This window comes from Eulemur rufifrons, chromosome 15, assembly GCF_041146395.1.
Source record: "Eulemur rufifrons isolate Redbay chromosome 15, OSU_ERuf_1, whole genome shotgun sequence".
NCBI classification, from domain to species: Eukaryota; Metazoa; Chordata; class Mammalia; order Primates; family Lemuridae; genus Eulemur; species Eulemur rufifrons.
The window spans coordinates 62492596-62511216 of record NC_090997.1 but is presented as its reverse complement, the minus strand read 5'-3'; the positions used below and the strand labels follow the sequence as shown (position 1 = coordinate 62511216).

At 41.2% G+C, this 18621-nt stretch overlaps 1 protein-coding gene across 2 annotated transcripts in view; it reads right to left on the bottom strand.

Annotated features, from left to right (window-relative positions):
- The window catches only part of ARMC2 (armadillo repeat containing 2), a 100453-nt gene that overhangs the window by 34064 nt on the left and 47768 nt on the right, over positions 1 to 18621 (bottom strand). For both annotated transcript variants that reach the window (XM_069488294.1, XM_069488295.1), the window contains 2 exons: positions 17977 to 18200; positions 3141 to 3286 (listed from right to left, as the gene is read on the bottom strand). In XM_069488294.1, the coding sequence (XP_069344395.1) occupies positions 3141 to 3286; positions 17977 to 18200 (370 nt within the window). The remainder of the gene's footprint in view (positions 1 to 3140; positions 3287 to 17976; positions 18201 to 18621) is intronic.

Here is an 18621-nt window from a genome sequence, read left to right as displayed (position 1 = left end):
GAAAGAGAAACATCATAGATAATCAAAAGAAGATCAATATTAACAATGAAGAGGCAGTGTAACATGGGGTTTAAAAGTATGAATTCTAGAGCCAGACTACTGGGTGTGAATTGTAGCTCTACAACTTACTAGTTGTATGATCTTGGAAAAACTACTGAATTTCTATATGACACAGTTTCCTCATATGTAAAATGACAATGACAATAATAGTACCTATATTAAAAGTTATTATAAGGATTAAATGAATTAGTATTTGGAAAGTCCTTAGAATATTGCCTAGCATGTAGTAAGTACCATACAAGTAGTTGTTGAATAAGTAAAATAAATAAAAGAGGACATAATTAGAGATGTAACAGAGGCTGGGCTTGGTGGCTCACACTTGTAATCCTAGCACTTTGGGAGCCCTGAGGCGGGGGGCGGGGGGAGATTGCTTGAGGCCAGGAGTTTGAGAGATGCAATAGAGATTAAAATAATAATAAGAGACGAGTTGGAATTTATATTGTTTGAATACTTAGATAAAATGGACAAATTCCTATAAAAACATAATGTTTTGAAACTGAACCAAGTAGAAATAAGAAATACAACTAGATATACAACCATATATAAAGAATTTGAATCAGTAGTCAATAATATTCACACACGTACACACACACACCCCCAGGATAAAAATAGCTTTTTGAGCAAGTTCTACATTTCAAGAAACAAGTAAGTTTTATTTTCACAAATTCTTCTAGAAAAGAGAAAATGTTGGAATAATTCCCAACTCATTTTATAAGGCTGGTATAAACTTTTTTTTTTTTGAGACAGAGTCTCACTTTGTTGCCCAGGCTAGAGTGAGTGCCGTGGCGTCAGCCTAGCTCACAGCAACCTCAAACTCCTGGGCTCAAGAGATCCTCCTGCCTCAGCCTCCCGAGTAGCTGGGACTACAGGCATGCGCCACTATGCCCGGCTAATTTTTCTATATGTATATTTTTAGTTGTCCACATAATTTCTTTCTATTTTTAGTAGAGACGGGGTCTTGCTCTTGCTCAGGCTGGTCTCGAACTCCTGACCTTGAGCGATCCACCCGCCTCGGCCTCCCAGAGTGCTAGGATTACAGGCGTGAGCCACCGCGCCCGGCCAAGGCTGGTATAAACTTAACACTAAACCCAGACAAGGAAGACATAAGAAAGGAAAGTACAAGTCAATCTAACTCATGACCACAGATGAAAAATCTTAAACAAAATATTAGTTAACCAAACCCAACAATATATAAATGGCTTAACATGAGAAAATCTATTAATGTAATTTACTACATTCATGAATTTAAAAAAAGAAAATCCATACAATTGAAAGAGATTCAGGGAATTTGATGAAACTTAATATCCATTTATGAGAAAAAAAAATCCTTCCTTAACCTTCTAAAGGGTATCTACAAAAACCTACAGCAAATATTATTTGCAACTGGTGAAACCATAAAAATATTTCCTTTAAAGTCAGAAAAAAGACAACAGGCCCAACACTCCCAATTTTGTACTGGATTCCTCAGCAATGTGATAAAAGAGGTGGGGACAGAGAGGAAGAATAGCAATAATTGGAAAACAACAAAAAAATTATTCTTATTTGCAGATAATTTGCATAGAAAATCCAAGAGAATCTATAGACAAATGCTTAGTCTTAATGTTCATCAAGATTCCTGAATACAAGATTAATAAGCAAACATTGATACTATTCATATACGTCAGCAACAATCTATAGGAAAATAAGTTTTTTAAGATTGTATTCGTAACTGCAGCAAAAACCATGAGGGACTTAGTAATAGATCTTGCAAAAGATGTGCAAAATCCTCATGGATAAAATGGTGAAATTTTATTGAAGGACATAAAGGAAGATGTCATAAATGTTTATGGATGAAAGGCTCAATATCATAAAGATGTTAATTCTCCCCATCCCTACCCCATTATCCTACATACTCAATATCGTTCCATTAAAAAATCCCAAAGTTCCAGTCGTGGATCTTAGCTGATTCCCCAATTCAAAAGAAAGAGAAAAGAACAAAAACAGTCTGGACCTTAAAGGAAAAAAACGTGAGATTCATCTAATCTTACAGCAGGACTTAAATCTGCAATAGTAAATACAGTGTGGTATTGATCTGAGGATGGCCTGAACAGAATGCCCAGAAACAGATCTGCAAGTATATGGAAACTTATGAATGGCTGACAAAATCAGTGGGAAAAGAATGGCATATTCAATAAAAGGTGTTGGAACAACTGACTATCCACATGGAAAAAAAATTAAATTGGACCCCAACATGCCACCATAATAAGCAAAAACAAATTCTTTGTGATTTTACAATGCTTCAAATGGTAGTAGTCATTGAATATCCAGAACAAAGCTCAGGACTGTGCAGTGTAAAAAGATCAAATATAGACTCACATCCTCATACTGGGATCAATTACCAATTCATTCTTCCAGAAATTCTGTATTTCTTTAAACAACTACAGTATCATGGTTCAAGAAAGGCCCAGGTCTCCTGAGAAGCATCATTATATAAAAACATTGGCAAAAAGCAGTGAGGGAGGAAATATAAACGCGTAATTTAAAGACAGTTCTGAAATTTAACAACATCTTGCTTTGAGGCAACCTGGATTCAAATGATCATCATTTCTGGAGTAAATAAAGTAAGTGCAAGCATGACTAGTGAATTCGTGACCCAAAGTTCAAAGAACTGAAATAAAATAACCTTCTATTACAAACCAAGTCAGATCAGACTTTCTAAGCATTGATCTTTTTGAGTTAAAACTCTTAAGTATTGTTTCCAACTACAGCAGAAAGTTGGCCATGTTTTGTGATAGAGTTCTTTATCTCCAATAAGCTGAGAGGAAGATTAAAACAAACAAGCATACACACTAGGATAGTCACAACCCACCAAAGAATTAAAGCCACTTACAAACAATGAATTTAGACTCATGTAGAAAATGGGGTTGTTAGTTTAAATCATTCATTCTAAACTTGGGCCACTAGATTTACCTTTTCTGTAAGATGAAGTAAAAAGCAAAAAAAAAGGTTCCTTGCCAGTCACACAGGCAAATATTAAAGATAACCCAAAATCTAAGCATCAGCCTTTTTGTCAGGCTACTTCAATTTCTTAGTCTGCCCACCTGAATATTCTGACAATATTGGTACAGACGTCCTTGTCACCCACGTATTGTTCCATCACTGTGCAGAGCTGGGGAATGGCACTGACGCTCAGCAGCTTACTTCTTGCCAATGGTGAATCAACCAAGTTTCTCAATGTAGCAGTCACCTAGGATGAAAGCATGCTTGTGACATTTTTTAAAACTGAAAAAATACGGCCACACTAAACAGCACAGCATAATTCATCCCATAAATATCCTTACAGCAGTAACCAAACCAAGCCCCACTATGCATCTCCCACAAGAGAATGTGGGCCTAGACACAAGCAGCAAGAAATGAAAACAAAGAAAACCTAAAAAGGTAAAGAATGGAATATTAACAAGCAATTAGTGTACCCCAAACCCAGGGTTAAACAGATCATCATCTGAGTTTGTTATAATAGTCATAAAATGTTCAGTTGACCCTGCAATAGCCATATCTGTTCCACAGATTAGAAAATTCCTTTTTTTCCCTTTTGTTTTTGTGTTTGTTCATTTTTGAGACAGAGTCTCACTCTGTTGCTCTGGGTAGAGTGTAGTGGCATTATCATAGCTCACTGCAACCTCCAACTCCTGGGCTGAAGCAATCCCTCTGCCTCAGCCTCCCCAAGAAGATGGGACTACAGGAATGAGCCACCACACCCAGCTAGTTTTTCTATTGTTTGTAGAGATGGGGGTCTCACTGTTGCTCAGACTGTTCTTGAACTCCTGGCTCAAGCAATCCTCCTGCCTCAGCCTCCCAAAGTGCTGAGATTATAAGCATGAGCTACTGCACCCAGCCTGAAAATTCTTGTCCTGTGTTTTTATAAGTAGCATCAAATGATGATGTGGCTGAGGAATATTTAACATCTTTAGTCTTATTCTCTCTTCCAAGAGGCAAATATTGAGATCTTCCAAATTTGTCTTATTTTGTAAAAAAAAAAAAAAAAAAAAAAATCAGGAAAGCTATCCACTTTAGCCTTAGTCTTAGAGTCAAGAAGAGAACAATTTAGTAAATCCATAAAACTAATGTTGCTGTTATCTGATAATTTTAATGTGCAGTGTGGTCTCTCCCTGTGAGATGGCACAGGCAGGCTACTGATTAAGGGTCCACGCAGCCCCCCACTCACCAGCCTGGGCCAGCTTTATAACCTCCCAGAGCACATTTTCTCATGGGAAAAGTGGAGGTGGTAATGGCTACTCAGTGGTTGTGATGATCCGGTGAGATGAGGTGTGAATGGAATCGCTAATGCCAGTTTCCTAAGGGTACTCGAAAATCATGGGCCCCTCACCTTCAATTCAAATGACAGGGATTCAAGTCCCAAGTCTCTTCCTAGTTATGTGACTGAAGGCAGTCCCTCGTCCCTCAACTTGCCCATTTCCTCATCTGTGAAAAGGGACCTACAGTCCCTGCTCACCTCTTCAGGGGGCTGTGTGTATCAAATGGAAAACACGTAGTAATAGTTTTGTACATTGTAAAGCATTATGTAAATATAAAGCAGCATTATAGACATAGTTAATAACCTTTTAAAAACAATTATTAAGATGACGTGGATCTCTGGTTTTCTCTTGTAACTACAGCAAAAAAATATTTTATAAGTTAAAATATAACTGATTACCTTGAAAACAGAAAATTTAAAAACACTTCACGTCTTTTGGAGTCAATTCAATTATATAACAGTTGAGTGAATTCTTCCCTGAAAGTTTCAGTATCCCAAACACTGGAGGGGAAACAAACTACTCAAGCATTCCGCTTAACCATGATCTACAAGTGATCTAAGCAAAGGAATGGTTTTTTTGTGAAGACTAACAAACCATTCTAGGAATTCCAGGCCATTGCTGCCATAAAATGGAAAATTCTCATCATCTGACCCTGGCTCTACCTGTTCTCTTTCTTCTGAGACAGCCCAGGCACTGAAGCCCTACTGGTTTATGTCAATCCAAAGGATGACTCACAAACTTTCCTCCATGGAGACCAAAGAGCACAGATGCGCGTTTGAATCCTAGGCAGATGGAAACCACGGGAAACCATGGAACACCCATTCCAATCTCTGCGCGCACAAACAGTTCCTTTTCCCTGGTTCTCAAGGCTTGAAAGATTGGGCACCCAATTCATGGTCACCTCCCTCCTCCCCACATCTAATCTCTGGCAAGGGAAATTGTCAGCAAAAGGGACCATAGTTTCCTTAAGAGTTTTTTTCCTATTTCAACCTCAATTTTTTCTCCCTCTCAACACTTATTCTTATCTCATTTAAAAAAGTTAAGACTGTTCAAGGTTGTTTTTTGTTTTTGTTTTTTTCCCTTGAGACAGAGTCTCACTTTGGTGCCCAGGGTTAGAATACATTGATGTCATCATAGCTCACAGCAACCTCAAACTCAGGGGCTCAAGCCATCCTCCTACCTCAGCCTCCCAGAGTGCTAGGATTACAGGTGTGAGCCACTGTGCTGGGCCAGAAGCACACAATTATATGTGACATGTCATCTGATTGAAATCCCCATCAATTTACCGCACATATCACATTCTGTGGGGAACACACAGTTGAGTAAGATATTTTAAATATTTCCAAATTTGTCAGTTGTTGTGCTGCTAGAAATAACATGTATGAAATATATACCACACACTAGAAAAATCCATGGTAATACCTCAATAGATGATACCACCATCAACCTAGTTGCTCAAGCCCCAAACCTCAGAGACATCCCAGAATCCTGCCTTGCTGCTTCCTGTCACCCTAAGCTCTCCTGGCTTTCTGTCATAGCTCCCAAAATAACACACAGTTCCCTGACCATGATCTATGTGGCCCCATAGATACGGTTTTTACCAACCCCTCAAACTCCGTCTCATACCATATACCTCCCACAAATTCTACTTATGTCAGGCTACCTAATATGTTTTACCATCTGTCTACTCCCCTAGAAGCTTCAGTGAGGGCATTTGTCTTTTGTGCCCCCAGGTCCAAGTCCATGGCCTGGCACACAGTAGGCCCTCCATGAGCATTTGTTGGTGGAATGAATGAATGGAAGAATATCTGCAAAGGAAAGACTTGGTGTAAACAAAAGGGTAGGATATCAGAGAACCATGGGTTAATCAGATAACCAAGAGATTTTAGGATGATTTGAAAGAAGCAGAGGAATAAAAAATAATGGATGAAAGAAAACTGGACTTTCTGGAAGGGGACTGGCCCCCTGTATATTCATTGTTTATTCTACCTCATCCACCAGAGCAGCTCCTTCCCACCCCCGACCGCTTCCCCAGCTGACTGGCCACCTGTTCCACCTCTTCTCTCCATCAGCAGGGAGAGAAGCTGAAGCCCTCTTCGCCTCTCACCCACACTCTACAGACCCTGACCAGGCTCCTTCCGCGATCCTCCCTGGCCAGCCCACCTCCCCACAGCCGCCCGCTGCTGCCAGAGGGGACATCTCCAACCCAGCCTTCCCTGTTCAAAGGCCTCCTCCAACTTCCAGACCCAGCAGACAGCACCCATGGCCGACATGCTGTTCACCCTCTGAAGTGCAGCCCGTCCCTCCAAGCTCATCTCTTTCTCCTCTACCTCCTCTTCCTCCTCCCTCTCCTCCCCCCACCCCCTTCCCAGCCATCTTGCAGACTCTGCAACACATAGCACCCTCCCTTCCTGCCACCACGCCTTTGGACAGGCCACTTTTTCCATCCAGAGTGCCCTCCCTGACCCTCCTCCACCCCTTCTCCCACTGGCCATCTGCTGCTCGTTTTTCAGGACCGAGCTCAGGCTCCCTTCTCCTCTAGGAAGACTTTCCAGAGGCTCCTCAATCACTGCCTCATCCATGTTAACAAATCTTCCTGTTCCTGCCTCTACAGAGGAATCATCCCCGCTTGTCTCATGCACCTTCTTTCTCTCCCATGGTGAGCGCCTCTAGTGAGCAGACCATTTCTTACTCCTCTTTCTACTCGGAGAACAACAACTGTGCTCATAAAAAGATCTTAAATGTTCGATTGCTGGCTGGCTGGCTGGCTGGGTGAATGAGAAGGGGAAAGGGGACAGGAATGAGGAGGGGGATGAAAGGAAGAAGGGACAAGGGAGACAGAAAAAAGGCTGTTTTTCCCTTTCAGAAGCCTCTGGCAAGAAAGTGCAGAGGTTTAGTGGGAGCCTGGGGAACCAGGGCTTAGAGCCCTGAGGGAGAAGGACCAGCAGGCCCCATCCCCAGGCAGATGCAGCTTGGAAGGGCCTGAGAGACTATACCACCAGCCTCGCCGGGGTTGGCGGTGGGGCACTCAGTGCTGAGTGGGAAAAATGGAAAAAGATGGGTGGGAGGAAAGGCCAGCTAAATAATGTGGTCACAGTGAAGGCTAGTTCCAAGCCGACACACTCAACTCTGAACTTTGCTCTGATTTTTGAATTCATTGTATATAAGTGAAAATTAAAAATCACATACGAACTCTTAGTTGCACAGAGATAAATCTGCGGAGATCATTAATGAGTCCTGGCTCTGCAGCGGTCTTTGCTTCCCACCCCTGGGCCTGACCCCAAAGCAGGAAGTCACCAAAGTCCAAGCTTCATGCCTGGAGAAATGTATCCATTTCTTTCTTAACTTTCTGTTCTAATTTATATTATTTCTAACTTTACCTGGGTACCTATTTTTCTTTTTTATTGTATACAGTTTTTTAAACCACCTCAAATCCATTATGATTAAAAAACATATAGGTTAAATAAACGCATAGATACTTGTTTAGCTGTTAAAGTACTTACTAGAGCAAGTCCTAACCTCTTAAGTGTCCTTTCACCAAAAAATAGCAAATCGAAAAACTTGAGTTTTAATTCTTATTTTTCTCATCTCCTAATTTGCAACCCTGTGGGACAGATATACTGAGTCAGAAGGCAGCCAGTGGGAAGAAGAAAAAAGAGAAGAAAATGGAATAATAATCCTCAAAGAGGATTATTAAACATTCAAGTGTCTTTGCTTATTAGCAGTGGTTAGATGATGTCTGGGACAAAAGGGAACCTAAATTTTTGGTAAATATCAGGAAGAAACATTCCATAGTGATTCTGGTTACTAATCTGCTGCTGAAAAATGACTGAGCTAAACTCTAGCACTTTCTTTCTGGTGCTCACTTTTCTGAGGCAGTTTCCTCTCTCTTTCCCAAGCTCTTTGATCACAACAGGTACCACTCTCAATCGGGTAAAATGCCTGGTGAGTTTGGGAAAGCTGCCTGTCCCCTGTTGCATTAGTTGGGCCTTAAAGTTCTCATTGTGCAATCAACATTGGGAGACCCATTTTAAAGGTAAAAACATATTAAAAAGAGATTAGACAATTTATAAATGCACAAACAGCATTTTAATACAATAAAATCAGAACTCAAAAGATTTAGCATCTATTTTTACAAGTTGACTATGGGTACTTAGTTATCAATTTCAAATTGTGCTTTCAACTATTAATTGAAAAACCTTAGCAAACACAAGAAATCTTTGTCTTAAAATATGGGGCCCTCATGCCTTAGATCACTGGACTTGAGGACACGACACAGGCCCAGCAGCTGTGGCCCCTTCCGGCATTCTCTTCTGCAGAGCAGGGGCACAAGGTGGGGAGGGCTGCTTGGTTGACCTGAGCCTCCATACACTGCTCATTTCCATAGTGGACGACCCTCGCTCTTCCCTTTGTACTCTTCCTCCCTCAGAGTGCTCAGTCCCCAGGGGACTCACCAGCTTCTGCCCTCGAAGGCAACCAGCCATCAGAGCTGCCCCAGATCAGAGGGGCTTGTGACCCACAGCCCACCACAGAACTCCCAGTTAGGTGCATCAGCAGTTACACTGGCTTTTTGGCTAGCCCAGTAACTTCACCGTCAATCACAACATCATTCTTTGAGATACATTTTCCCAATTTCAAAAAACCAGCTTTCAAAGAAACCTTTGGAACATAATGCAATTGAACACTGTACCACTAACAGTTTAGAAGTAGTACCATGCTTCCTCAACAAAAACCAGTGTCAAGATTCAGTTTTATTTACTTTTATACATCAAATGCTCTTATGCAAAAGATCTCAGCAGCTGGCTACTTTATAGGTTATAAAGCTATCTCGTGAGCTGTACCTCCTTTGCTCCCTAAAACAACCCCATAAGGCAAATAGAAAAGGTATTCTATGCCCCACTTTTCAGAAGAGGAAACCGAAGCTCAGAAAGTCTACCAGCTTCCAGGTAGGCTGGTGTCCTGGGCCTCTGACTCCTTCTATGTTGCCTCCCCCACTCTATTTGGCATTTGTCTCTAAAAGCATTTCTCAATCATCTGGGATAGCCATAACCCAAATCCCCTGAGCTTTATTGCAACTTCACTGCCAACTGCAAAATGGTTTACTTCCCGCTGATGATGTGAAAGAATAAATACAGCCGCCAGAGACCGCAAACAGTGTCAAATGATTTAAGACCAAAGCCACCATTTTCCAACCTCAGCTAAACCATCTCCGTCTATTAATAAAGGCACATTCAGTTTTTTGGATTTGTGCCCAATTGAGGCCACATATATGCCAAAACCAGAGCATATGTGGTAACCCAAGAAGTTTCATATTGTCTCATATATGATTAGTACAGTTCTGAGACAAAAGAAACCAGTGACAAGATGCCACTATACATTAATACATGAAACCACTGACACCAAAAATTTCTAAGCATTTTATTGGAGTTTATTAGGATATGTGCATCTGGAAGTCATATTAATTCACAGACCTCAGTAATGCTTGGTGCCTGCGCATGGAGGCCCGTTTGGCCATTCCTACCATGGGTGGCCTACTTCAGCAGGAAATGGGTCTGTCCTCCTCAAATCTGCAATGTCCTGCTTTGAGACTATTTAATATTTGCCTGTGTTTATAATTGTTTCTCCATATGCTGCCTCTATGTCAGTTACCTTGGTCAAATGAGCAGCTAGCTGATTCTTCTAGTTGTGACTATCATACGTTTCAATATAGGAGAAATTTCGAATGTCCTATAGACTCTATAATGACTATGCAGCCAAACAAGAAAAGGAGTCTGAAAAAGATAATGCATTAAGAACTTAACTTCCAAGCAATGACACCAATTTTCACAACTGCATGTTAAAGCGAGTGGCATTTCTTCATTGTCACAACTAATACAACCACAGTGAGGAGATGAGGCCGAGCAGACAGCACACTAAGTGAAGGCAAATGGCTCTCCTCAGAAACAGTAGGCGTGGGTACTTATTTCCACTCTGCTCTTCCTTGCTGCTGAGGAGACATCATTAGCATAATACTCCTGGCCACCCCTCCCTCACCTCCTGATCGGTGAGCTGGAGACAGAAACCAGGCTTTCACAGCCCAGCTCAACCCCTACTTGGTCCCTCTCTTCCCTTCCTCTTTGAAAGTGAGCTTCCATCAGAACACAGGGTGTTCGCCTCTGCTCCTCCAGGGACAGAGTGGCCTGTGACTGGACAGGTAAATCTAACTGGAGGGTTCAGGATTAGAAAGCATGCCTGCACTGTCTGGGGGATGGGCACACTTGTGGCTCTGACTCGGGCAGTGCAAAGGCAATATATGTAACCTAAACATTTGTACCCCCATAATATTATGAAATAAAAAATATATATATTTAAAAAAGAAAAAAGAAAGCATGCCTGCCTCTGCTATGAGCTACGTCCTCCAGCCACGGTGATAACCTTCCCCCCACCCCATCTTCCTTAGTCTCTTATTTCTAATTCCAAAACCTAAGGCATTATGTGTTCAGGGTCTCTGAGTCTCCCCAAGTCTTCAGATCTGCTATCCTGGAGAATCAGAGAAGAATATGAGTTGCCTATAGGCAGCTGCTTCCCGAGAAAGGGAAAAGAAGGGAACAGAAAGGGTCAGGGTCCTGAATGCCTACTCTCCCATGCCAGTTGGGTGAGTGGTGAGTTATACCACTGGATTTTTTTTTTAAAGGCTAGTCAAGTGATGGAATAAAGGAATCTGTAACTGGTTGTGATCAATTAGTTGTAAACACCACTGCACTCAGACCGGTCATACTGGCTATTCTTTTACAGGAAGGAAAATTCATACGTAGAAAATAGCTGTCCCCTTCCCATTAACAAATACATCATTAAAAAATTAGCAAGCCTAGTAATCAATATCAAAGACTGTAACTCCTAAAAAAGTTTTCTCTAATTCCAAAAACAATATGCTAAGGAAAACAAGCCCGGTGTACTCTAGGTAACTGCATTGTGTCCCTATCAATTCCTGGTTTGATGATGTGCGACAGTGATGTAAGACGTCACCACTGGGAGAAGCTGGGTGCTGGGTACACAGGACCTCTCTGTACTATTTTTGCAACATCTTGTGAATTTATACTTAGTTCAAAATAAAAGTTTAAAAAAGTACCAGACACAAAAAAGTACACTCTGTATATTCCATTTATATGAAGTTTCAGGACAGGCAGAGCTTATCTATGGTGAAAGAGATCAGAAAAATGGTTCCCCCTGGGGGTTTTGAGAAGAGGTGGGAGCACATTTCTGAGGGGATAGAAATCTTCTGTATCTTGATAAGGGTCTGGGCTACATGGCTTCATACTTTTGTCAAACTCATCAAACACATTAGATCCGAGCATCGCACTGTAAATTATACCTTAATGAAAACAATAAGAAATAACCTCATTTGCTGCTTCTTATTAAAGCAAACCCTTCAAAAGAAATGCTTTAAAGTGTTTTTTGTTTAATTATCAAACCTCCAATAAAATTATCTGTATGAATTTAAGAAATATAATTATGGGAATATTTGCTCCCATTTTATAGGTACACAGTTTATTTCCTCCAATAATCCATTGGGTGGCTGCTGCCGCCTTGGTTCTGACTTCATGGTCTGAGGAGGTAGGCTTCCAACACACAGGGTTAAGCAACAGAAAGAGAATTAACATAATTTCCAGCTTACGAAAGCATACTCATAATGATTTAATTTTCTAGACACCTAAATACAAATGTATTAATCTCTACATTTAAAAGCTACTAAATATAACTAAAGCAAGATTGAAAAGCCCCCAACCACTTTGGTATAACCCTTAATTACTAATATAACTTAAATCGCTGTTTAATTGAATCCCCAGACTTCAGCTGAGGACCTCTCTTAAATCCCCCAAGTCCTGCAGCACAGAGTAACCGGCTCTGAGAGCCTGGGGTCCAGTAGGTACCCGTGTCGGCGATGTAACCAACACGCCTTCCAGTGTTAGTTTCCGTCAGCACTCCTCTGCATGTGGCTTGTCAAAGCCAGAAAAACAAACAAAAAAAAAAGATCAAAGATTTGAAATCCGTCTTGAACTCTGACATCTTAATTTCTTGCGATTAAAATTTTCTCTCATCAGAAGTAATTGCTTTTTGAAGCTTCGGGTTTTGGTAATTTTGATCTTTTTTTACTTAACAAATTTCTGGTGAGGGCCTACTCCACACCATGCCCTGTTCTAGGTGCTTTACTAGATCATCTCATGTCATTTCCCCAACTGCCCTTTAAGGCAGGCGCAGTGAGCCCGTTAGAGATGAGGAAAGTGAGGCTCGGGGGCGAGTGGACTGCCAGGGCCCCCAGCTGAGCGGCCGGCTTGGCCGTGGACTCCAGAGCAGAGCACTCTGCACTGGTCCACGCCCCAACACAGGGGTACAGAGCCCAGTGGACCCTCAGGGTTCTTAAGGACGAATGCTGAACACCCTAGTGGACCCAGATCAGCCAAAGTGGGGAGCTCACTCTAGGGCTTTCAAATTTAAAAAGAAATCAACTATATCAAAATATCTTTTGATTTAAAAATATAGAGATAAAGAAATCATGTAATTCCATAACCAAAACATAAATAGATAAATAAATAATTTAAAAAAGAAATCAGGTAAGTTTTGAAGAGAGCAAGAAAGCATGCTAGGAGATGGATCCTTTGCAGCATGACCCCACCCCACCCGCCTACTCACACTCTCCTTACAGAGTGGCTGAATTCCTCTTCCCCTGTCTGCTCTCTGCAGCATTTGCCAAGGCAGACCCATCCTTGCTTGGAAAATTTCCACTCCCATACATTGTGCTTAATTTTCCGGTCACTTCCTTTTCTCTTCCCATTGCACAGATGAAGCCATTTTACAGAATCTGTCCTCAGCGCCCTCTATGCTTTCTATAGTCTCTCCTTGGGTCATGGCTTTGTCTCTCGTGACTTCAACTATCACTTTCACGTAGACGATCCTAAATCTGTATTTTTGGCCTTGCTTTTTCTTCTCAGCCTTGGCTCATACTCCAATTGCCTACTTGACAGGTCCACTTGGCTATTCTGTTGGCACCTTAAAGTTTTATATTAAAGCTAATTACATAATTTCCTTCCCTCCTCTCGCCAAATCCAGTTCCCTTGTATAAATCTCTAATTTTTATTAATGATATCATTTATTTTCTGAACCATCCAGGTTCAAATTGTCTCAGTCACCTCTCTGTTCAACTCACTGTTCTATTCCCCAAACTCTAAAAACAAAGGGAAGGGCCAGAGAGGGGGAAGGAAAGGATTGACCTTCCCGAGAGACTTCCATTTAGAAAAGAGAACAGGACACTGGTGGGGTACTGAGCGCAGAGGGGAAAGGATTTGGATCTGCAGGAGCCTCTGGGGAGGAGCCTGCAGGGTTCAAGGCCAGAGAAGTGAAAGGGGATGGGGGAGGGAGAGCAAACCATGTTGCCTGGGGCTCCGCAGAACAGTGCTAACTACAAAAATAGTATCTGTAAAGCAGAGAAAGAATGCATTTCTCCAAGGATTGAATTCAAATCAAATGGGTCAGGCTATAAAGAAAAAAAAGTTTGGAAATACAAATGAATCCAAAAAATAGGAATGCAAGTTCCAAGTCAATCTGAGTTTTAGTAGTTACATTATACACCAAAAATTACCTAGCTGTAAACGTAAGCACATTGAGATTTTCCTCAATTACAGCAAAGCAGCTTTGTACACGATGTTCTCAAGACACAGAGGACACATGAGACACGGGGAGAACAGGGCTTGCTTGTGATTATGACACAGAAGACTCTTCTCCGTTCCCCAGCAAGGGGCACAGTGGAGACCAAAACAGACTCTGATGGAGGTGACTCTGGGAATTTTCCTCAGCTCTGGTGTTATGCCTTCCTGATTATTGGCCTTTAAAGGTCAAAGATGAACCCTAACACCTCCTGATAATCCATTCTCGATCAACACTGACAAATCCCTGTTTCCAGGTGTCACCTCCTTGGGTGATGTAATTTACTACTGGCAGTTAGAGGCCTTGTCTGTCAGCTGGCCTATATTTCTCCTTTTCCGAGTTTCAGGGAGCTCTCCCTAAATTCTAGTATTTTGGAATTTAGTGAACATGCAGTTTAACCTGCTTTACTCTTATGACTTTACAGATAAATTCATGTCTCCAGTTTTGCCCACCTGGGAGTATGAATGCTTCGACTTGGTGCACAGGTGGCCCCTCAGTTCCTCTGAGCATCTCAGCCTTCTCAGAATGTGATTACAGTCTGACATGCAGAACTGAATGCAACGTTGGCCATGTGGAGGTACCACGGTCTTGTGGAAGAATAAGGCGTTGAAATACTATTACCTGGATATAGGGGCCGCCAAAAAGCAGGTGCCTAATGGCAGCTCTCTTGTCGACCACCCAGCCATGGCTGGCACACAGTAGCCACACCACAAACACTTGTGAAATGAATGTCTCTTGATTTCAGCCACAGGATGATAAATATAGGCATACGTGTATGTATACACATACATACATGTAAGAAACAACTCAAAGAAAACCTTCCAAAGCTCAACACTGTAGTATTTTTTCCTCTAAGCAACATTAGTCCATTTGCTATGAAGGAGCTTTTCTTTCACATCCATTCCTTTATCTCTATCACAATCGGTCTAAAATCTAATTACAGAAATGCCTCTTAATCGGGGCTACCATTTCTGAATCTTAGCCCTCCAATTTGTCATGTACCATGGACACATTCTCCTCCCATCACTTTGTAGCTTTTTGGTCTTTATCAGTTTAATATCTTGTGCACATTCATCTTCCTGCCACTCCGATCTCATCTCGTCATCCCCACGCAGTGACCTCCCACCTCTCCCCGTTGCGCCAAGGCTACTCTCCGCAGCCTGGTGCTCAAGACAAGCCCCACGACTGTGCCATCGAATCTCACCTCCCACAGCTCCACCACAGAACGCCTCTGCTCTGGACAGCCCTACCTCGTCAGCACCCGCAAACACACCTTGTTTATTTCCTACTTGAGCATTCAGCATCCTTTTGTCCCAGTTTCGCAAATCCTGCCCAACTTTCAGAGTCCACCTTCAGAAGATGTTTTCCACTCTTGCGATGGGCTCCGGCAGAGCTGCTTTAGGGAAACAGAACGGCTCTAGCACTGCACCAGACGCGACAGCACACTAAGGTGTGTAAGGTGAGGTCCGCAGAAGGTGTGCTAAAGCTACTGAGGTTCTCGGGTGGAGAGTCATAAAGGAGAGGCAGTCACACCATCCGGCGTTGTCTGCTTGTATCTTTTTATGCCCTTGTCATATTCTCTCTGGCTTGCAGACATTACTGTATTAGTATTGTTATAATTACAACCACAAGTAAATTATTTATTTTTCCATTGAACAAAGCTTCTTTTAAAAATGCTTCATGAGCTGGAGTTACCAGGTTCTGAAAGCTGGTATAAATAAACAATTCAGTTTGTGGCCAGATCTGTCTGGCTGAATTTGCCCATGAATTGGCTGGTGAAAAAAATCAGTTAATGTTACACATTCACAAGAGCAGAGGTTTTCATCTGCTCTTGTAGTGAAGTCAGTGTTGCTTACATTTTATCATTCAGATGATACAAAACAGCTTTTCTTTGTTTGAATTAAATAGGAGGAAATGTTCTTTCAGGAGATTCTGCAAATGACAAAGCCTAAAACAATGTCTCCTTCCTCCCCAAATCTGTAAACGCATACACAGTGATATGGTTGATGCGAATGGCATTTGGTGACCCTGGCAGGAGCATGTTCTCAGGTGGAAGTGACAATGGGCTCCACTTTCCTCTGCTGGACAAGGGGGTGGGGTGCTGACTGTGACCCAAGTGAGGCCCCGCCCATGCCAGATCCTAGGCAGGTTCAAAGGAAGGCTTTGGAGACAATGACAGAACCCACTGTCATCAGGAGGTGGTGTTAAGTGGCTGTGGGCAGTGAGGAGAAGGTTCTGCAGCGCCCCCTAGAGGGGTGCACGGATATTGGGGGAGGAGAGGGGCATCTGCCCTGTGAGTCAGTTTGCACCTGAGGATGCTGAATCCAGGGGAAAGGGAAAGATAAGAGGAACGCAGGGAGTCATATGCTATACTAACTGGCACACCAGAGGGACCATTTCTTGACTGGATGTAGTTTTGGTCACAATAATACTCAATGCTCAATGCTCCTTTATACCAAGTGACCATATATACATACATATGTATAAACACACAGTGATATACTTCATGCAAACGACAAACTATTTATATATATAAAATAAATCTAAAGAGTTAACCAAGGGATTTTTACTGTGTATTGTTAAGTGAGGAAAGAGATACACATAAAATTTCCCATTTTTGAAAACCTATGTATGTACTAAAAGGTGCTAAACACATCAGTGCTAACAACACTGATTAACTGGATGGACCAGAAGGAGAAACAGGGAAGGACTAGAGTGAGAGAAAACAAATGAAAGTGATGATTAAACATAACAGGTTCCATGATAAAAGCAAAAATTATATAAAATTATACATGTGTTTATGAATGATTGCCAAAATGTTGGAGGTGTGTTAGTGTGTTATCTCAAGGTGAAAATATTTCCGGTGATTTTTATACTCTTCCTTCTACTTTTGTACATTTTCACAGGAGAGATAATCATTCTATAATCGGAAATAACTATTTTCACTGAGAGAAAAATTTGAATGATTCAATAACATTGGCGGCATGAAAATAATGTTTCTTAAGTCTTCTTAGCCAAAACATAGCATACCAGTAGGATTTTGTATCGTTCATGACTTCAAAATGGAGATAGAGCACAAAGTCCAAAATTAATAATCATCATAAATATTTTAAGCATCTTGAAGGCAGGGCCTAAATCTAATTTTTAACACCCTTTCCCAATGGCTTAGAGTACTCTGAATGCTTAATAAATCCTCATTAAATGACAAGCACATTTCAAATCTCATGAGCTATTATATCAGAAATGCTATTATTTGATATGCAAAGACTATTAAAGGGTAAAATCTCATCTAAAAAAGCATATGAGAGCTGGAGGTGCTCCAATGAAAATAATTTAACTATGAAATTTAATCTGCCACTAAAGAAGTAATAAAACTCTAACACATAACAAAATTTGTCTTCCTGTTATGGTCATAGTAAATGTACCCAGTTTTGTTACCTGTGTTCCTGCAATCTCAGGGCTGCATGTTGTCTACACACCCCCTTCAATGACTGTCCACTCAACATCATTGTAGATACAGCAGTCATGACATTAGCTGCCAGTCATCATAAACGATGTACAGGCCGGGACCGTCTTCAAAACTCTAAAGGGCCTGTTAAAATTCTGATGATAACATGCATTTGTTTTGCAAACAGCTGTAATTTTTTCATTCTTCCAGGCCTGCTTTCTCTGTGGAGCAGTGGAAACGAATGTCTGTATGCTGTGTGGAGAGCTGCTCTGTGAAACCCATGGAATAGCCTGTCCCGGGCAACGGGCATCTGGCACCCATGGGGCAGAGATGGGCCAGAGATGGGGCAGTGGCCACCCTTGATCCCTGAGGCCAGGCACCCTCACCTGACTGTAGGGCCCCCTCATATACCCATTCTTTTAAATAGCAACTGATATTAGGTAACATGAAAACTAATTTTACATATCTAACCTTTTCAAGTAAAATACTTACCTGAACTAACAAGTGGCCCAAATTAGGTGAACAGGTACCACATTTCTTGGTGTTCTCACTTATTTGCTTTATCAAATCCATCAGTATATCCACAGCACCTTTGCTGATTATTTCATTACGAAACCCTGGATTTCCAGAAAGGAATTTTATAGTTCCCATACAGTACAAAAAAGCTTCAGTGTTAGTTTGCAGATCTTCACTTCTCAGTACTTCCAATAATGATTCTGTGACAAAGATGATTATGAATATACAAGTATAACAGCTGGAGAGAAATATATTAAAGCACTTGTATGTGAACATCAAATACAATTTGTAAAATATCTTCATCAAAACCTACATTCAAATGCTCGATAAGGGTTACTCATATGTTATAAAGAGAAAAGCTTACTTTTAGCTAAGACAAATTTCTACAATAGCAATGTCAGCAAAAGGATGAGATTGTTAATCTATAAATGAGAAAGTATTCTTTTAATTAAATGCCATTCCTTGCCTCTTACTAATATTTATCAGCCTTTATTTTTAGTTATAAAATTTTTTAGTTACTATAGAATGATTAAAGCAATTTAAGAGTTAAATTTCAACAAACCTTTAAGAATATATTTGTTGCTGTATTAATGGGAAGTTAACCAAGATTGGAGCTTTAAA